The 21,161-nt window shown below is 37.8% G+C and overlaps 2 protein-coding genes across 2 annotated transcripts; one reads left to right on the top strand and one right to left on the bottom strand.

Moving 5' to 3' along the window:
* Window positions 1–1,153: 1,153 nt before the first annotated feature.
* Window positions 1,154–11,217, bottom strand: ak3 (adenylate kinase 3). Its single transcript, XM_008423982.2, has 5 exons — window positions 10,400–11,217; window positions 6,494–6,613; window positions 6,065–6,237; window positions 4,330–4,448; window positions 1,154–2,503 (listed from the first exon to the last, which is right to left on the bottom strand). The coding sequence occupies exons 1-5, from the start codon at window positions 10,545–10,547 to the stop codon at window positions 2,392–2,394; spliced, it is 672 nt and encodes a 223-aa protein (XP_008422204.1). The 5' UTR covers window positions 10,548–11,217; the 3' UTR covers window positions 1,154–2,391.
* A 1,588-nt stretch (window positions 11,218–12,805) lies between these two features.
* Window positions 12,806–21,160, top strand: rcl1 (RNA terminal phosphate cyclase-like 1). Its single transcript, XM_008423981.2, has 9 exons — window positions 12,806–13,025; window positions 13,396–13,467; window positions 13,852–14,027; window positions 14,349–14,423; window positions 14,535–14,659; window positions 15,113–15,238; window positions 15,333–15,489; window positions 19,428–19,531; window positions 20,977–21,160. The coding sequence occupies exons 1-9, from the start codon at window positions 12,896–12,898 to the stop codon at window positions 21,128–21,130; spliced, it is 1,119 nt and encodes a 372-aa protein (XP_008422203.1). The 5' UTR covers window positions 12,806–12,895; the 3' UTR covers window positions 21,131–21,160.
* The last annotated feature ends 1 nt before the right edge of the window (window position 21,161 follows it).

The following is a 21,161-nucleotide window of genomic DNA, read 5'->3' as shown; positions in this document are numbered from 1 at the left end:
GCCGTTAGCCTTCAGTGCCTTTAAGTTGTTGTTTTGAACACTTGTGCCGTGCGAACAAGTGAACAGCTGATGCACTTTAAGGATTACTGCAAGTAACTCCCACTCAAAACGAATCCCAACATGCTGTCCAGAAAGGTTTAGAGTCTAAACCCTATTTAATAAACTGAATTTAAACATTTCATTCTGAAAAAATACAATATACGGCATATTTTTAATGTACAGCATTCTTTACAGATGACATGCTGAGTCTATTTCATTACACATATTTTTAGACGAAAAACACTTTTAGGCAATTCATACAATTTTGCATCATGATTTATTTTTTAATTTCTATTTCCACAGTCAAGCTGAACAAATGCAGACTTTAGCGTTGGTTGTTACTAACTTCCATTTTAAACACGTCACCAATTATCTCCATTTTCTCATCGCTGTGGAGCTTTTACCTCAATAATGGGCTCCCGTTCTTCTGTTCCCATGGTAACAATTTTTATGATATTTACAAGACTGCATAAAACAATGTAAAAAAATCTTCTGAGCAACACCATCAGTGAGATGGGTTTTTGCAGTTAGTGGAATGTCATTTGGGACTAAAGGCAGATGCATGATGCATTGATTTTTGCAGCACCGCTGTCGCCTCGCCTCAGAATCCTTATTTCCAGCATCTGTTCTGCATTCATCTGCTTTTTACCACTACATACAGAATGACTTAAATTCATCAAAACTCAATAATGTGCTGTGGTCGACTGTTATTACCTTCTGTTGCCTCTTTAAAAAATAAAGGCAAAATTTTTTTTTACATCAGTTCCATGAGTCATCCTTTGATGCATTTTGACTCAGATTCTGTTACTCGGCCTCCGTGGAGCAAAGCAAAGCTTCTGCCTGAGAGGACTGCATTGATACAGATACTAAAAGAAAAGATTACGCTGCTGGAATAAAGAGGACATTTGTTCAAAAGCTTTTTAGACAACCAAAACAAATGGAGTTGTGCCATGATGTCTGGTTTTGGTCAATAAGTGTGCATGTGGACCATTAACACTAAAATTGCCCAATGACACAGAATGACAGAATATTAAACTACTGGCACAGATAGAAGATACAGTCCTGCTGTCAAAGTCAATAAGTGGTAAACAATGAAAGAAAATACACGTTGTCATTCAAGTGTACAGTACAAGACATTTATTGTGATTCATAAATATCTGAGTTATATATGAAAAGATGGTTGTTGCATTTCAACAATGCATGGAAGTGTTTAAAAAACCAGAATGACCACATACAGTACACTGCACAGAAGCATTATTAAGGCTTTTTCACAGGGTAAACATTCAGAACAATGTGCAAAAACTGCAAGCTGATATCTTCCAACAACATTTGACCCTGTATAACATGTGTCCATGTATGTGTTCATCTATTTTTTCTGCTGTCAGGTCAGACTAAATAAATGCCAAATATTGCTCACAAGGATTATAGTCACAACGAGGAATGGACGATGAAATTTATAAGAGTGGAGTGCTTCAGAGGCATCACTTGTAAGACCTGAGGTGGTTGAAAGGAGCTGTTATGCAACATATTTCTTGTAAGAATTTAAAAAATATCCATTATTATAAATGTCCATTTATAAACTATTTTAATTGGTCCATGATTAGAGGAAAACAAGGTGTTTAAAAACCCTACCTTTATCAAGCTGAACAGCAGCAAAAGGCACGTGTGCATGTATGAGAATCAAACCCAACAGCATGTTCTGCTTAAAGGAAAGAGCCACTGCAGAAGAATTGGGCCACATTAGGCTGATATCCACATTTGTTGTTACACTACAAAAAATAGCCTCCTTTCCAGGATTTATGATTTAAAATACAACGGCTGCTGCTGATGCTGCTGCTGATGTTTAGCTCATGGCAACAAGTTGTGTGTGCGGGGATTACATTTAGAAGAATTAAACCTGGTTTTGTTCATGCCACAACCGCTGCCGCGATCCTCCTGCAGCATCTCGTGCAATCTGACCCCTTCATGTTGTGCTCCTGCAAAACTTCAGGTTTGATTCAGCTGTTAACTTCTGACTTCAGAAAGGCACAAAGTGGACACACTAACAGAAAATGGTTAAAAAGGTTTTGCACACACTCGTCTGAATTCCCCTCCCCAAAATTATTTCAACAACACAAAGGTTTTAAGAACATATTTTAAAAAAAGAAGACTTTTTTCTAACATAGGTAGTAGTCTTTTTCTGTTTTTAGTAAAAGAGCTAAATCTTAATTTGCAAATTTAAGGGCTTTACCTTCAATGAAACATAATTCCTCTATGCTCCACCACTATTTACATGCTGCATTTTTGATTGGACGGTGCACAGTGTGGTTTTCCATCAGTAAACTTCAACCGCTCTTTTGGATTTTGCTGAGGCTAAGCAGCTCTTTGACTGAGGGAGGAGAATTTTCTGTGGAGAAAAGCTTCGACGTGCGGCCATATCTTGTTGGTTTCTGTTCCCGTAAAGCTCTCCAGCACACCTTTACTCCTGGGAAGAGAAAAGTAAACACAAACTCAGAAAAGAGTATTTATAAAGGCTGTCAAAAGCCAATGCACACATAATGCAAGCTTTATACTGATAACACAAACAAATCTGCTTGCACACGTGTGGAACTAATATTGTTGAAGGATCTTTTAAGGTAATTTTAGTATTTAGTCCTCTTAAGTTTACACCTGGCATCAATTCAGGTCAACCTCAAATGAACTTGAGCTGTGACAAGAGGATTTCCCTCATTTGAATCCTTGAGTCAAAGCACCGCTTTTGCAGACAGGATACACTACAGCAAAATAATCTCATTGTGCAAAGGTATCATTCAGGAGCGAGCATAATTAGAGAGAATCTGGAACAACAATAACATTACAAAAGCTGAATGTTGTCTTTTCTTCGAAGGACAACATTCTGTCGATGGAATTGGAGATTTTGTCAAGTTGGTAAAAAAAAATTGACTGGAAGAAGTCTGGCACTATATGAAGAAAGGATGATCTGTTTGTTCCTCCATCAACAGATTGTAGATCATTTTCAATATTAAACCTGAGTTTCTCAAGGCAAACTGTTTGCAAACTGCCAACAAACAAAAAGAAGAAGAAGAAGAAGGCAGTGCGCTTGGAGGACCAGAAACAAATCTCACATTCACTTCATGAGAGGAATGATTTAAGTTTACAAATGACCTAGTTCGAGTCCAGAACTAAATCTGTCAGAAAATCTGTGAGGTCAGATGAAGAGGGTTGTGGAGAAAAGATATTCTCACAGTCAGTCTGATAGACCTGGAGAATTTCTGCAAGGTAAAACGGATAAACATTACCAACCCAAATAAAAAATGTTTAAAGTCTGGTTTCTATTCATAATTGTTGTTAAAAAAAAAAAACAATGAGTAGTATTTATTCAAGGAGTCTTCGACTGACTACAGATGCATGCCACACTTTTCAGATTTCATGCGTTTAAAAAAAAAAACGAACTGTTCCTTCCGCGTTACGTTGGTTAGCCACATATCCTATCTCAATAAAATACACTGAAATATGTGGTTGCCACGTTACTGTAATGTACATTCAACATGTTTCTGCTTACATGACATGAGGAGGAACAAAATCTGAGCTGAGCCACCCCGCCCCGTAGTTCCCTTGGAATGTGATTCTTAGGCAGCTACTCGGTCACTGGGAGTAAAGAGGTCAGGGTTCATCAGCTGTGACCTTTCACCTACATTTATGCATTTTCTTTTCTCGACTACTTGAATCTCTAATGCTTCTAACCCATCCAGAGATAAAGCTGGAGGATTTTAATTATTCAGATAAAGCAAGCGAAGCATAAATAGACTGTATCCTGGGTGCAGTTCTTGAGAGAAATTATTTAAATTGCCGTGGTTCATTCAGCCGTTAATAAAGACAAACTTGTTCCTCACTTTCAGTGCTCACATGACTGATCGATGTGTGATCGTTTTTCCAGGATAAGAGGAGCCGATTGTCTCTGGTTCTTCCTTGCTGAACTAAATGCAAATAAACTTTCTGGGAGCATAAAAGACTCAAAACCTCATGAAAAAAAAAAAAAAATCCAAAAGGTAAGTGAATATGTTGTGTGGAAATTGTTAAAGCAGTCTGGTGAGTTTTGTGCGAACATTAGAAAAGCTTCTTCGATGCATGTTAAAAAGGTAGCTGACAAAGTTAATTGTCAGCAAAAATGTCAGATATTCTTTGCACACGTTTTTTTTTTTTATATATATATATTTTTAAAGAGAAAAATAAAACTACTGATAAAAATAATAATTGCTACATCATCGATTCTAAGCTGAACTATCTGAATTCAGTTTACGTTGCATCTACCTGTAGAACTCCAGGACGGGTTCTGTCTGGGTTTCATAGGACTTCAGTCTCCGTGTGACCGTCTCCGGTCTGTCGTCATCTCTCTGAACCAGAGGCTCTCCTGTCACATCGTCCAAACCCTGGAGAGAGGACAAGAAACACGCTGGCACTTTATGTACTTATTAATAACAATTAGAGTGAGTTGGGTATATTTGAATAAATGTGCAAATTGTGGGTGTTGCTGCAATTCATACCTAACATTTCTTATATCTTAGTATAAATGTGTGTAATTAATAATAATAGAAACAGAAACCAGAAATGAAACCAGAAATGTTGAGATATAATTTTTTTTTATATCTACAGAGAAGGAAAATAAGGATTCTGAGATCTTACTTTTCCAATTCTTATTGAGCTATAATAAAGAGGAAACCACTGCATATTCCGCCTCTTTGACCAAGCTCCTTCTGTAAACATTTCCTTTGCCAAACAGGAGCACTAGAAACCAATCATGATCCGCATATGTGATGCTGCTCCACAATGAACAGGAAATCTTGACATGTGACCAAGGGACCATAAACTATAAATCATCTACCCGCTTTCTGCTTCTAATTGTGTCTCATTTCTGTTGCTTTCGATCTGAGCCTGAATTTGTTTCTTATTTCCGATTTCAATCAGCTATCTGGAAATCTGTTTTTCGGAAGCGGTGTCTTCTACTTCTCCCATCTGTTATTTCAATCTGTGGCAGCTTCTTCCACTTTTGTTGCTCAGATGCAGATTCACACTGTAATGTTTTTTTTTAAAGCAGAAGCACTAATTAGAGACAGACCCCTGATTATGTCAAGAATCATAATATCACCTCTAGCACTCATACTTCCTCTAGAAAAAAAAAATTTAAACCATATGTCCAAATTTGAAAATGACAGCTTTTTACAGAGGGTTCAATGCATTGAGCAATAATTAACCAGTCATTACTGGCACCCATGGTAAAGATAAGAAAAAGAAAAACATATTACCAATGTATTTGTATAAGCTTTCATAAAAGTTCTAGAAAAAAAATTAAGTAAATTCAGTGGATATTTTTTAAATAAAAAAAAAAAACCACCATAGATGCTACCTTTTTCAGCCAGTCTTCAAAGTGGGAAAGACAAGTGAACATCTGAATTCAGTTGTAGCCTTAACTATTTTCTACAGTCAGAACAATAATTAACCAGCTCAAAAAACTTGAACTGGCTTAACAAAGACACACTTATATTTGACAATGTGGGGGAGGGGAATGTTCACCAAGTCTTCATGACAATCGTTTCCTGCAAGTCTCCAATTGTTTCCCTGGGGTGATGTTTTTTCTTTCTTTTTTTTTATGAGCTTACCAACCATTCAATCCCTTCATGTCTCATCGGATTGCTGGAAAGTAGAGGCAAGTGTTTTGTTGTTTTTTTTTCTCTTTTTATTATACAGCCAAGCTTTTAACAAGGTCAGATTAAGTTGCCATGACAGCTGTGACCTGCTGAACCATTTGTCGCTCTCCTCTCTCTGCTCCCATCTATATCCCACCTTTATGTTGTTTTGGGTCAACACTGCTCCTGGTCAGAAGTCAATGTTTGTTCAATCTGCCTCTGGGAATAATTTCCCACAGATCCGAAATGAGCTTTTCTCAGAAATTACTCTACTTTTCTCATATTTGGACATAAAATTATTTCCCTTGGTCATTTTTATTAATTGTGGAGTGAAAATCATTTGACAGAGAGGGGATACTTACAGGAACTTTCGGTGGGTTGAAATCTGTATTATAGACTCTGCCGCTGGGAATGTGAGTCCAACGAGAGGTCAGCCTTTCTTTGATGGTCTGGAAAGGGACATCCAGGTTGATGACTGTATCTAAAGAGAAGGCATTATCGAGAGCCTCCGCCTGGGACACAGTCCGAGGAAATCCTGGGAATAAAAGACAGATGAACAGATGTGAGGAAGGTAAGCGAACCGAAGGGGGGGGGGGAACAAAATCTCCATACAGATAAGTTACAATAAGGCAGCGGCTCTCTTGAGTGGTTTATCAATAACTAGAAATAACCGATGGTGGCTTGCTTCACACAGGTCGTGTGATCTCAAACAGGCAATGCCGATAACGTGTCCCCCCTGCTATCGTTTCCAAGAAAAGAAGCGAATGAAACGGACAAGCGAGGCCTCGTACCGTCAAGCAGCCAGCCGCTGTTGTCTATCTTCCTCAGGTCATTCAGGATGAGACGGGAAATGATGTCGTCAGGCACCAGCTGCCCCTGATCGATGCAGGACTTCATCAACAGGCCGAGCTCTGACGATGAAGATGGAGATTCACATGTTAGAAAATGCTCTCTTTTTTTTTCGTGGCTTTTTTTTTTTTTTTTTTTTTAATCAATCTCAAAGCTTATTTAAGTTCTTTGCAAGGATCTGGCAAAAGTATTCCATCATTTGATAACACGTTTTCCACCTTTTGTCACATTTTAAATCTGTAATTAGTTTTACAATCCAGAACCATTTCTTCTGATAAATAACATCAAGAGTCACTTCTTAAGTAGAGTCCATCTGGACTCACTTTTTTCATGGGAAATGTTTTCACTTATAATTAAGTTATGGCGACTTCACTTTAAATAAACAGTTTTAAATTGTTTTACAATTCACAGATTTTTCATGTCACAATTTTACTGCGTAGCACTCTTAAATCTAAACAGCTATTTTTTTACAATATAAAGTACAGGTGCACTGTGAAGTCCTCAGAGAGAACATAAGTGAACAAAAAGCACCATGCAGACAGATACATGTTTAAAGCAAGCTTAGTTTATCAAACAATATATCCAGCTTTGAACATCTGATGAGCACAGCAACAGAAAATGGTGGGGGCAGCATCATGCTAAGGGATAGATTTCTTCCCAATGGTTAGTGAAGCTACTCGGAGCTTACGGGAGGATTAATGGAGCTAAATACAGAACAACCCTGAAAGAAAACCAGAGGCTGCAAAAATGGAGATGGTTCACTGCCCAGCAGGGTGATGACTCTAAAATACCACAAAGGAACAAGAAAATGATTTGTATCAAGGCATATTTATGTGACTGAATGATCCAGTCGAGGCATAAATTGTGCACTAATTTATCTTGCTCTGTCACATAAAACTCAATAAGATTAAAAGTTATGGTAGCAGGTGGTTTTGGCATCAGAAGCATCTGCTGGGTTTCCAACAAATATGAAAGGCATTAAAGTCACACAGTCCAGTGGAAAATTATTATAAAAAAAACAAAAAAAAAACTCTTTTCAATATAGCTAATACAAAGATCATAACTCAATTCCAAGGCACACAAAAGGACAGCTGTTACTATTTCCAGCTGCTCAAGAGAAGAAAGCTCCTAAAAGTTTTTTCAATTGAAGCTTCAGACGGCGAACAACCAGCCATTAATCTGGCTCCTCAAAACCTTGTCAAAACAAACAGCACCCATATGGTCCTTTGAGCCGGATTTAATTTAGTAATCGATGACTTCAGACCAGTCAACGGTTGTAGGAGACATTACCGTGGTTGGTAATATGACTTATAGCTCTTCACAAGAACAGCAGAGGTTTGGATTTATGGCTTCAGACCCTATGCTGAAAAACGTTCCTGCATCTTCACCAAAAAAAAAAAAAAAAGAGAGAGAGTATCTCTACATCTTTTAAGTGCAGAGAGGTTACACTGCATTTAAAAGATGGATTTGTGTTGCAGCCAGTTGGCACAGATGATATTTCACCAGTGCAGGAAAGAATAAAGTGGATCGAATGACACCAAATTATGGTTGGAAACGCTGGAAAACGATGATTTCTTGTTGGCTTCACAACAAGAAAAGTGCACATTACACAACTCGAAGTAGCATAGATGTTACTTAAAGTCTGTAAACAGAAAAAGATACAGAATTCAGGAGAGTCAGAAATTCACAAATTTCTATTTTGAAAAAGCAAAATAGTCCAAAGCACATGGCTACAAGCTGCAATTTGTTTTGACTGGTATAACAGATAAACAAAATTACTTATTAATGACTCAAAGAAATAATGATCAGTGATATGACTGTTTATGTCTTCATTAATAAGATTGCATACAGTTATTTTAAGTGATTTGCAAAAGTAATCATGTCTCTTTTCTAAATTTTTTCACCTTATATCCATAAACATGACTGTGTCTACTGTTGTAGCTCTAGCTGCGTGTTTATTAAGGTCGCTCTCCTCCAGAAAGGTTCAACATTCACAAGTCGTTTAGTAACAGCTTTTTTCCCGGTATTCCCAGCATTTAGCTTTATCCACCTTCCCATCTAACCATCTTCTTTTTCTGGCACGATCATGTTTCACAGTAGAGATGCTGTTTTCAGGGGCAGGTACAGTGTTACATTTCCACCACACCACAGATAGCGTTTTGAATAGTTACAATGGCAGCTTCTCTGATTAATGCTCTCCTTGCGCACACTCTCAGATCAGGTGGATGGCCATGTCTTCCTGTGCTTGGATTTGTGCCACAGTCCTCCCATTTTAGGGTGATGGATAAAACGGTCCCCTGGGAAAAGCTCAAAACGTATGACATTGTTTTATAACCTAACCCTACCTTAAATCTCTCCTGCAGCTTTATCGCCGAGCTGCCTGGTGTGTTCTCTGGTCTGCACAGAGCTGCTTGTTCACTGACCTCCTCTTGCAAACCTCTTTGCACAAAAACAGCATTTCTACTGAGACGACTCTTTTTACTACGAGTCTTTTGATTGCAATTGGTTGCACCGGATTTTATTTGGAGGTTTTCACGTTAAATATGAATAATTACAGTAAAATATTGTAAAACGATATTTTTAGATTTAAGTTTGTATGGCATACAAATCAAATAACAAGAGGATTTTGAAAGTGCACGGGCTGTGAATAGTTTTGCAAGGTGCGATGAAAAGAAAAGGAAAGCAATGAGAATGAAGGACACGGAGAAGGTGAAACTGCTTTTTTTCTGTCATTTCCACTCGAGGAGTTCAAAATCCAACTGAAGGAAGTCATTTTCTCACAAGTCTTGCCGAAACTTCCTGACTCTGCTTCCGATGTGAGCATGAAGCAGTGCAAAAGGTCAGACTTGACGATCGTCACAACAGAAACTCCTGAAGGTTATTTTCTCTCGGTTTTAAGGAAACGGGTCAATAACCTGTACAATATGTGTCTTTTTAATATCAATGACATTGATGCAAGACCTTCTCTACTGTAATGAAAAGAGTTAGTACTAGGAAAAGTCTCAAACCAAATTTGCATTTCTCTGAGAATGATTAATGAGACCCTGTGGAACAATCAGGCTGGCAAAAGGTCAGCAGTTAAAGTCAGACGACTGGAGAGCAAAATTCAATCAGCCACTATCATTGCTCACTTAATGAAACTAAATATCAAGCCAGATGTTTGATTTACTCAACAGATACAATCCTGCAATACATAAATGAGGACTGACTAAATTTAAAACTTAAACTTAACGCATATTTGCAGAGTCGACATATTTAGTCCCTCTGGCCTGCATCAGCTGTTTTTAAACTTTAAGCTGCAAAACTTAAGACAGACTGAAAAACTGGGGGGAAAAATGCTCCATTTGAAATTTGCATTAGACTCCTGATTCAGTGCAGATATGACATCTTCTCTGCTCTGATAATGATTTCTCCATCTTGCAGCTGTTATAGAAAGTTTCTTTATCACCAATCCTCCTTCCCAGGGAACAAAAGTTCACAGTTAACACTTATCTTTACAGCTCTTTTTTTTTATGTTCCTCCAAGGTGAATTTAAGAAGAAGCAACCGCCTTTCAAAGTTGAGGTATTTGGTGTAAGTGTTTGTAGTACAAACATAAGAAGGACACCTTCATTAAACCTGTTTGACTTTAGATTAACAGAAAAAAAAACAACTGTTTTATGCCACTGATCTGTGGCATGTAGCAGCAAGATAAGAAATATATAAGGGCGGTGCTCTTATCACAGCGTGCAGAACACAAATGTCTGTATTCCACAAAATTAAAATACAAGGAAAAGTACAGTAGAAAGTACATTGGGTTTGAAAAGCTTATTCCAGCTTAAAGATAAATAGCTTGTGGTTTTAACTTACCTGTTTTATCCTGGATGTTGGCTCTTAAAATGTCCCCACTAGACATGTGTTGCAGTCCAAAACTTTTGATAATGCGCGCAGACATCGTTCCCTTCCCCGATCCCGGAGGTCCCATGATGACAGCCCGGATCACTCTCTGCAGAACCATAGTTCCCAACAGAACTGCAGCAGGATTCTGAGGAAAAACTCCCGTCTGGACTGCTCCAACCAGTAGTTTCTTACAAACTACGCAACAATGGGGCGAGTCTTAAAGGAGACAGTGTCAACCCTCTCTTTTCCTTGAGCTCTGCCGAAGCTAAGAGGAGGAGGAGGAGGAGGAGGAGGAGGAGGAGGAGGAAGGGAAAGAGGAGGAGAAAGAAGACAAGAGCCAGCTCAGCCTGCAGAGGCAGATGGAGATCTGCTCAGAAGGACGACGCGCATCGTGCAGGAAGTCAATTTTTTTCCCACTCAGCGTGTGCAGAAACTGTCCGTGTCACTGCATTTGCTTTGATGGCGATCCATTTATTGTATAATGCGGTTATATAATTGGTCTGCCGGTTAAAAACGCTTTTTGGGAAGGAAGCGTTGACTAATCCCTTCAAATCCTCGATGCCTTTGATCGGACAGACCTGCAGTTTTGGAAGGAGGTTGCACTAAAAAGTCCACTTGCTAAATCCCATTCATAAGAATTATTGTTGAATAAAATATAAAAGTGCTGTTTAAGCATTTGTTTTGTAATGAACGCCTTAAAAACATTGTTCTAGCCACGCCCATTCAAATTTAATGAATGGTTAATCGAGACAGCCTAGTAACTCGGTGGCGGGTGCGCTTCTTCACAGTCATCCGGGGGATGGCCCGGGCAGAAGTAACGATGAAGTGGAGAGGGAAGAGTCTTCTTCTTAAAGGGATAGTTCAGCTTTGTTAAAATTAGGTCCTAGTAAAAGGTTAATATCTTATAAATATGCAACTGTGCAACTGTCCCCCACTAATGACAGGAGCTAAAAAAAAGAAGAACGGGGGAAAAAAAATCACTTTATCTACCCAAACCTCAAAAACATTACAGCAGCTGATGCGAGAAAGGTCCGATTTAAAATGATATGGACCCCTAGGTGGCAGCAAGTTTTAGTGAAATATCCATAAAGGGGAAAAAAAATTATCAATGCAATTTACAGTATAGTCCTACAAATAGGTGTTAAATAATTGATGCATGGTAAATTATGTCCCTGGTCAGTAGCTCTGTGTTGTCCCCAAAATATTTTACAAAAACTTTATAATTTTCAAATTGTTGAGTAGTGTTTATATTAATAAAAACAATCTAAATAATAATAATAATAATAATAATAATAATAATAATAATAATAATAATAATAATACAACTCACCTGATGAGTCTATGAGTTTTATAAAGTGCAACGTTAACAAAACACACATTTTATAACATTTCATATATTTAAAAAAAATCCCTTTAAGCCATTTTAAGGTGTGGCCCACGATGCGAGCACTACTTTTGTTTTACCTTTAAAATATAGTCTCTTTTGCTTTGTTTTTACACAGTGGTCAATTGTGGAGGTGCATCACCAATGATACACATGCAGAGATCAGAATGTCATGAATTTCTGGTCAGATCTATTATGAAAGTATGTTCTGCACAAAGCAAAGAAAATGTGTGTAGTTTGATTAAAAACAATTTCTTGAATTTTTGTGTGCTTTTTTTACTTAACTGTGTGTAGTTACCCTGACCTCATATCCTTCCAAGACAGTTTAAATGTTCATAAAATAGTGTTTGCAGAAAGTACTTTTTAAAATTTGTTGTTAAAGATGGTAGAAATCTGCACCCACTTCATGGTGACAATGGCTCTTTAAGAGAACTGTTTTTTTAACAGGAAACCGAAGTTGTATTGCGAATTGTCAGTGGGGTTGAGTGCAATTTCACAGTTCTTTTGGCCAAGAACTAAATCGATGCTCTTTTCTTTCAACATCTATATCACATTATAGATATAGATGTTATAGTTAAACATTAACTATTCTATTTATTTACTCTGCAGTAAGTAAATAAAATAGACAATTTAATCATCGGTTATGAAACCTTTAAATACATTTAAATTAATTTAAATAAAACATTAAGTAAACAAAAAACAATTCTGGCGTTGTAGAGGTAATTCAAAATGATATTGGTACCAACAATATAACAAAAATTCTTTCTTCAGATTAAAGTCACGATTTTTTTTAAATTTTATATATTTTAATGTTAATCTATATCTTTTCAGAATTCTGTTCAGCCCAAACCCAAATTAAACTTTCTTATATAACAAGCTGAGAAAAAAAATACAAACTGAATAATGAGTAGTTTTTTTTAAAGTAGCCCTTTACCAATCCATGAACCATAAGCCAACTTCAGCACCGTGTTGTTGTACTCCGTTTTACCCTCCTGTCTTGCCGTACTCCCCCCTCCTTCTAACGTCTCCCTTGCACAAACACACGTGGATTTTTACCTACGCCAGTAACCAACAACAATAACATGGCAAGCCACGGACTCACCTACGACGGCTGCAATTTCTTCAGACAGCGACTGGTTCTGTCGACTCTCAGCGGGAAGCATGTTAAAATAAAAAATATCCGCTCCAGAGACGACGAGCCGGGGCTTCGCGGTGAGTTACACCCCTGCTGTTAGCTCGCAGGCTAACGGGCTAGCTGCTACGCAGTTGGGAGTGTGTGTTTATAACAGGCAGTCAGAGAGGGGAAATGATGGGATTCTTATGTGAATTACATAAAACTGCGGTCAATATTATTACAACCTTTCAAACATATTTTTCGTCACATTTTTAACGTTATTGAATGTAAATATTAGTTAAATTTTACATTGCTTAAATAAAAATAGCATTACATTAAGAAATCACAAATTTGTTAGAAGAAAAAAAAACTTTTTACTTGGGTTACGCTGTTAACTTTGTCATATTAACCTTCTAATTTGTCGTTCAGTTTGTTCTTGTGGTGCAATTTTCTGTTTATTTGTTCTAGATTTTGAAGCCAGTTTCATCAGACTTCTCGACAAAGTGACCAATGGCTCCAGAATCGAGATTAATCAAACTGGTAAGTATTAAAATACGTGCTGGTACTGATACTTATTACATCTGAGACCCAATAAGAACCAGACTCTGCAAGAGTAATTCATAAATGGAGAGCAAAAGACAAAAAAAATCAGCTTTATTCTGTGTTTTTTGTAGTCACATATCTATATGTCAAACATTTGGTTTTACTTTGTTCTTACTGTTAACAAATAAAGAAATTCATGAGAGAATACTATTTTATTTATGTTTTTCTGAGCAGTTTTTTTTCTTGTTAAATAAATTACGAATATAATGTAAAAGCTCTCTTTTGCTGGTACTTTTTGTCTTCTGCAAAGTTTGTTTTTGCTAACTGTTTGCCAATACATTCAGTGATGTTTTTTTATTTTATTTTTTATTTCTCCACCAGGTACTGTGTTATTCTACCAGCCTGGCCTGCTGTATGGAGGCCCTGTGGAACATGACTGCCACCCCCAGCGTTCAGTAGGATACTACCTGGAGGCTTTGCTCATGCTGGCGCCTTTCATGAAAACTCCTCTTAAGGCAACGCTTAAGGGCGTCACAAACGATCCCACTGACCCAACGGTATGCTTAAACATGGATGAAGATTTTTGTACGCCTTTTAAATCATATTATTAGAGTTCCTGTGCAGTATGAAAAATTAAAGTAACATAGTAGGAGTTTGGTTTCTTTGTTTTTCTGGTCTGGATAAGTATGGAAGAAGCAGAGATAAACAATTAAAAATATTGGAATTTCCTCATTTTATACCTTGTACCATCATGTTTAAATGTGTGTCTGTCATCTTTATGCCTTGTGCTTGTAGACATGTCAGCTTCTTGAAGATAAAGTAGTCCTATACCGCATCATCTTATCGATGTTATGATCTAATTGCTCTGTATATTGCAGGTCGACTTGTTGAAGTCCACAGCTCTCCCTCTGATGAAGAAGTTTGGAATCGATGGAGAGGCCTTTGAAATAAAGGTAAGTACTTTAGATATGCGGTAGCTGGAACAGGATGGCATCTTTTGCAGGAAATGCGTTTGGATGTGAAGCTCAAGCTTTTTCTCACTCTGCCTACTGCTACTCCCTCAGGTGGTGAAGAGGGGTATGGCGCCTGGCGGAGGAGGGGAAGTAGTTTTTACATGTCCTGTCCGCAAAACCATTAAGCCAGTCCAGCTGACCGAGCCAGGAAAGATCAAGAGAATCAGAGGAGTGGCGTATCCTTCTCAAGCTTATTTTACTTATCTATCTGTTATTATTTATGGATAAAACATGTTTAGCACTACAAATTAAACATGTTTGCAAAAGTTACATATGTGAGTAGTTACCAGGAAAAATATTATTCAAGTGATAAATTAGTTCCATGACTTATTTTTTGTAGCTAAACACAATGGTCATGATGCACCAGAGTGTTTTTCACTGCTACATTAACGTAAAACTAAGTTTATTGCGATAACAGAAATTATTTGCCTGGTTTGTGGTCTTTTTAATTATGATTAAAATTTCAGTTTTGAAGGTTAAGGAGTCCTATACCGCTTATCATCTTATCGATGTTGTGATCTAATTGCTCTGTATCTTGTAGGTCGACTTGTTGAAGTCCACAGATTTGAACAATTAAAGCATAAACGTGGTAAACTTCTCCTCAGAGCTCTTTGACCTTCTACTCTCAGATATTCGGTCCGAGTTTCTCCTCAGATGGGAAACCGGATTGTGGAGTCAGCGAGGAGCGTCCTGAACCAGTTCCTCCCTGACATTTACATCTACACAGACCACATGAAAGGAACCAACTCTGGCAAGTAAGTCTCTGTCAAGGCAGCTTCCCAAAATGCAATTTCTCCTTCTCTCGACCTTCAGTTACGGAGAGGATGTAATTTGTTTTCACAACTGCAGGTCTCCAGGATTTGGTCTGACGTTGGTGGCAGAAACGCTGAACGGCTGCTTTCTCAGTGCGGAGATGTCATCCACGCCACAGGGACAAGGAGAGCCTGTCCTGCCTGAAGACCTTGGGAGAAATTGTGCCAAATTGCTCTTGGAAGAGGTGTACCGGGTATGATCTTGTTGCATATGCTTGTATTTTCATATTGAACATGAGCCCTCAGTTATTTTAAAGTGGTTTGTCTTTAAGAAGGAAAAAGGTAAGTCCTTCCCCCCAACCCCCAAAATTAAACAATTTACAAAGTAAACACATTCTTTAATCCAAAAACTACATAACTGCATGGTAGACATTCAACAGTTTGAATAATAAATTCAACAAATTTATTAGTATTTAGTTTTATAAAGTATTTTTTCCAAAAATAAAAACTCATCACATAGGAAGTTAAAGTTTACAGTACATGTTGCCCATGCTACATAGTGTACAATAGTATTATGATTGTGCTGAATCACTAGCAGTCATGTTCTGGTTCATCGTCTCGGCGCACACGGTTACAAAAAAATACCCTTCAGTGAACAAGCATCTCATTCCGTTGAGCATCTTTGTGCTCAACGGTTGTTTCCTGATTTGACTCAAAACAGGTTTTCTATGTGCTTCCTTCTAATTGTATGTAGACAAAACCTACAGGAAGAGCAGCTCTGTAACATAACTGAGGTATATTATAATAGTAGAAAAGCCCTGTTCTCATAACGTATGACTATAGTTAAAATGCCGAAATTTTGTGAAACATCGGTCGATGCATTTACAATTTTAAATTCTTACTATTGCTTTTCTGTCCTGGAATACTGAAGCTGAAAACTCTCTGCTAACAGAGAGTTTGCAATCTCGCATATATAACAAATAAATAAAAATAAATAATTAACAATATGAATAAATATAATATAAACTAAACAATTATAAATAATTTGCCTCCTTTCTTAGATTGACAACTGAAATACAAATTTCATTGGAAATACCAGACATACATGAGCTGAACACATTAAACTCTCTTCGGGCAAAATTTGCTGCCTTTGTCTGCCCACATTCTCTGGTAATGACTTGTCTGCAGATCTGCTGAGAAACTGTTTTGCAGCATCTGTGCCTCTTTTCCTAAACTTTATTATGATGGTAGCTAACAAAATGTTCTTGTATGTAGAGGAAGATTAAGTCTTGATTGAGTAACATCCATTGACTGAACATAAGGTTTCCCAGCAGAATATTCTCCAAAGCTTTGCACTTTCTACACAACGCTGCCTTCTTCCTATAGTGTGTCTTGGTTTGATGTGAGGGGTGATGTCTGAATAGACACTCTGCAATGTCCTGTGTATTTTGATGCCTTTCTCTTTAACGCAGCTTCAGCAATTTAATCAATTTGAGCTATCATTGCTCATCTGCTGGATTGTCAACCTCTTTCTCCTCAAATGCAACCGTGAGCCTTTGGCATAATGTTTTGCCTGATAGAATGGGCAGTAAGATTGGAGGACATTTACTTACACAATATCAGAATTCCCCCCTGCCCCCATTTCAACACAATAACATATTTCTGAACTGATTTACCATATTTTCCTGACATTTTTTTAGCTTATACAAATAAGTTAAAATGAAATGTATCACTGCAATTCATCTGTCCATGTTCACTCCAGCTCGTGTTGAGCTTTTCTTGTGGCTGCAGTTGGAAAGGTTTAATCCTTGGTCCGTGCCAGTCAGTATTAATCACTATTTAAATTAACACATCAGTCAGAAATTGAGATATGAAGAGGAAAGAAAATACATCGTGGGACCAGCCAGAATTTGAAAAAAGAAAAAACTGCAACTTGTGATCTGGAAAATGTAATATAGGTTGTGAATGCATTCATTTCAAGTGCAGTATGGAATTTAGCAGATTCATGTTTTCATTGAGTTTTTGCACTATCATTCAAACTCTGTCAGAGTTTAACTGTTTAATTTATAGGAGGCCTGCCTGTGAGCTTGATGAGAGAAGCTGAGGTTTGCTCAAAGACGCTTGAAAAACCAGGAATTCTCAACTCGAGATGAAAGAAAGAAATATGAGGTGGAATGTCTTTCCACCTGTGTGTTTGTACTGCGCTGACCACTCCTGGAGATAACTTGCTTGCTACCCATATACACGCACACAGATCACCTTGCTTGGCGACGGGTAAAACAGGCAGCTTCCACCGAGCGTTTACAATGAGATTCTGTGTCTTCGACGTTCCTGCAACACGGCTGCAAGACGTGGGCCTCTCTCATCGGAGCCATGTGAGTCCAGTTAGCTGGTCAGGGTAGCGCTGATTAACTCTGAAAGAGGAATATTGTTGAGGTCTCCTCTTAACTCCGAGCAACAGAATGCAGAGCAAACCAGTTTCTCTTTGCTGCCTTCTGGAGCGGTAAGTTTGGAAATGTTTCCCGTTTTGAAAAAGGCTAAAGCTGCTGGAAGAAATTTACATTTTACAGTTGAATATTTTGTTTTGCATTTCCACAAGGTTAGCGAGAAAAATTAGCAACAGAGAGGGTGTCGGTAAAAGTTGGTGAAATTCTTATTGGAAAAGTTTGTTTTGAAATTTAAGGAAAATTTTCAGGTTTGTATTTGGGGGCATGCATGGGGGCCCTGCATGTTTCTGTTTGTTTTATGGTTAATGAGTACAGTCAGCTAGTAGTGGACTGTCCAAACACTGTGGACAACTTGTTTTCTAAGGCAACGTCAACACTCAACAGGAGCTGATGTAAGTGTTGCACTCTATTAGATCTCGACTCTTAGTGTGGGGAATCTTACTGTTTTAGATCTGCTTCTTTATTACTCGGCACAGTCTTTGTATGCTTAACATTTATGTTTTATTTGAACATAAACCCATAAATTGTGGCAGCAAATTGTGAAGTTTGCATTAGCAAACAAGCTTTTGGCTTTAACTTATTGCAGTCATTTCTGCTCACCAATCAAATATTAAAAGCTGCCATGTTGGTACCAGATTTACACGTTTCATTAATGCCTCTGCATATTTGGATGTTAGCCATATTGTTTTGGTCTCTGCATTTAAATGCTAGGGTTTTTATTTCCTGTGTCTGTTGAGGAAATGGGTCACATGTCGCTCTGAGGATTTAAGGGACTTTTCCATAAGTCACTTTCTGGAGGCTGTTGGGCTCCTGGGACATTTGACCACATCCGAAAGACAGGCGGGGTGTGAAAGTGGCAGTTATCCATTCAAGTGTTGCATCTTGTTTCTTAGTTTGCTCAGCAGTTACATGCAGATGCACAGCCTTCCCAGGAATTATGTATTTTTGTTCCAGGTGAAAAAGGTAAGCTTTTTAGCCACTATCACTTTTCTAAGCTTACAGTTGATCTTTAGCAAAAGGCTAAACATTTATTTTTTGCAGTTTTGCAGTTAAACCCATCTTTCTGTCAAAATGATGGAAGCGGTGGTGCATGGGTTTCAAGTTTGCTGATGAATTCAGTTAAAACTTTGGACCTGACGACAATGTAAACAGTGTAGTCATCCTTCCACAATGTTTTCAGTGTTGCGATTACATAATCGAATCATAACTCTGCTGACAAGCTGTCACGATGCCACAGGGGCTGCATGACTGGGCCAAAAACGTTCCTCAGAAAACACGCACAAAGCACCAAAAATTTGGAGTTATACTAAAAGCTGCATGGCGGCAGGACGAACTCAGTTTAGAAAATACACCAGGGTGTGTCCAGCTGTGTACGACCCTCTGATTGTGGATTGAAAATTGAAAACTTTGGCACAGCTCTTGGTGACTCACTGTGGCATGTATTGACTTGAATGCACAGAGTGGATCGTCTGTCTGATAAATGTCTCATGTGTTCAAGATGTGGAGCGAAGGGGGGAAGATTCAGGGGAAAATTACACATCTAACAGTAACAGGGTACAGCCTTAAAAGTGTATTGTTAGAAAATGAGTTGCTAAAGATTTTTTTTTTTTTTCATTTTTTGTCTTAAAGCTCAGACTCCTTTACAGGATCTGCTTCTTTCTAAATATCCCCACCTCTGTGACGTACTTTGCTGTTTTTCCCAGTGTTAAAAAAATTGTTTTTGTTTTTTTTTTTGTTCCCTGTAGGGCGGCTGCGTGGATTCATCCAATCAGAGCCTGGCGCTGCTCTTGATGACCCTTGGCCAACAGGATGTGTCAAAGGTTCTGCTTGGACCCCTCTCGCCATACACGTAAGCAGCCGTCATCCAGTACTTTGAAAACTTGTGTACATGAGAAGCCTCAATTTCCTGACCCTTTTTACCGTGACGAAAGAACCTCCGTTCTGCAGGTAGTTACTTTTCTACTTGATCTGGTTTGGTAGCTAAACTAAAAATAAAAAAATCGCACTATTGCTGCAGGTCTTTTGGGGTATGTCTCTAACAGCTTTAGAAATCTGGAAACTGGAAGTTGATTCATTGTACTTTGCAGATTCAAGGGAGTGTTTCTGAAGATCAGTTTTGAAGTCTTGCCACACATTCTCAGTTGGATTTAGGACTGAACTTTGACTGGGCCATTCTGACATAAAAACATGCATGTATTTACCATTTCGTCATAGCTCTGGCTCTTAATTTTAGTATTGTTGTCCTGCTGGAAAGTAAAAACTTTGCCCTTTAATTCTGTAGCAGCTTCTAATAGTTTTCTTGGCGAACTGCTCTGTATCATCAACACTGAGCAGTTTGGCTGAACCTGCTGAAAAAGAGCACAGCATGATGTTGCCATCTACAGGTTTTTCCAGTAAGACTAGTATGTTAAGCGTGATGAGCAGCGTTACAGCGCCTCTTGCATGAATTATGTGTGAACTAAGAAATTTGCAATTGTGCCATTCACTTTCCATTTTTTTAGATGGATAAATAAGTTCTTTAGGATATTGTTTTGTGGCCTAACGTTTCCACTACTTCATCCTTGAATGGTTGTTTGTTCACTAATGTTCTACAACAAAGCTTTGAGGTCTTTGTAGAAGTGAGATTTCATAACAAACAGGTGGATAATTTAAAGGTTCTGCAGCTGGATTTTATTTAAGGGCGCCTGTTTAGAGGCAAATACAAACGATATTTTTCAAGTTTTACTACAAATAAACTTGTGAAGCACTGCAATGTAGTAAAAATATAATTTGTGGTCATAATGTGACAAAATGGGGAAAGTATCCAAGGGGTATTAATATTTTCCAACGTCTTTTTAATCTTTGTAACAAATATGACTGACTTAATATTTAAAGAGTGATCTGTAAAGTCTTATGTTTCAAAATTAAGTTTAAATTCATATATAACACGGTAACAATTAGTTTAAATGAGAGGATGAACTAAAGCAGAGTTCAAACTGAATTCCTCTTCCAGTCTTCATAAGGAGCGAACTATGAACTGTCCATTTTCAGCTATCATGGTACCGGTGCTGTGTTCCTCTCAAGTACAGTACTATGATAACTGAAGATTGGCAGTGCCATCACAAAACACTCTACATTTTACTCAGGTAAGGTTGAAAACTAATTGTAAAGGTATAATTTATTATTTTTTTTTTTTCAGAGAATACTTTTGTTTCAATGTTTAACTGTACAAAGTTGGATTTAATATACAAGAAATAATGATGCAATTGTTTAGGGCAGAGTTGAAAAACAAAAGTGTCTTCTGCTTCTCTCCAGGATCGAGTTCCTGAGGAACATCAGAGATTTTTTCCAGATTATGTTCAAGATCGAAGTCCAGACGCCTTTAGACGATGAACGGAAAGGTGGAGATAAAGTTCTGATGACCTGTGTCGGGGTCGGCTACAGTAATATAAACAAAACTGTTAAATAAAATATTTTTTATACATACATTATATATATAT

The sequence above is a fragment of the Poecilia reticulata genome, linkage group LG12, assembly GCF_000633615.1.
Source record: "Poecilia reticulata strain Guanapo linkage group LG12, Guppy_female_1.0+MT, whole genome shotgun sequence".
NCBI classification, from domain to species: domain Eukaryota; kingdom Metazoa; phylum Chordata; class Actinopteri; order Cyprinodontiformes; family Poeciliidae; genus Poecilia; species Poecilia reticulata.
The sequence above is the reverse complement of the archived record's forward strand: the minus strand, read 5'-3'. Positions and strand labels throughout refer to the sequence as shown.

What these genes read in the sequence shown, in the direction of transcription:
- ak3 (XM_008423982.2), bottom strand. Translation starts at nt 10,547, where the DNA reads ATGGTTCTGCAGAGAGTGATCCGGGCTGTCATCATGGGACCTCCGGGA. An exon ending in CAGCGGCTGGCTGCTTGACG is followed by an intron (nt 6,238 to 6,493) that starts GTACGAGGCCTC and finishes TTTTATTCCCAG; the next exon opens with GATTTCCTCGGACTGTGTCC. An exon ending in CCCGTCCTGGAGTTCTACAG is followed by an intron (nt 2,504 to 4,329) that starts GTAGATGCAACG and finishes TTCTCTTCCCAG; the next exon opens with GAGTAAAGGTGTGCTGGAGA.
- rcl1 (XM_008423981.2), top strand. Translation starts at nt 12,896, where the DNA reads ATGGCAAGCCACGGACTCACCTACGACGGCTGCAATTTCTTCAGACAG. An exon ending in AAGAGAATCAGAGGAGTGGC is followed by an intron (nt 14,660 to 15,112) that starts GTATCCTTCTCA and finishes TTCTACTCTCAG; the next exon opens with ATATTCGGTCCGAGTTTCTC. An exon ending in AAAGGAACCAACTCTGGCAA is followed by an intron (nt 15,239 to 15,332) that starts GTAAGTCTCTGT and finishes TCACAACTGCAG; the next exon opens with GTCTCCAGGATTTGGTCTGA.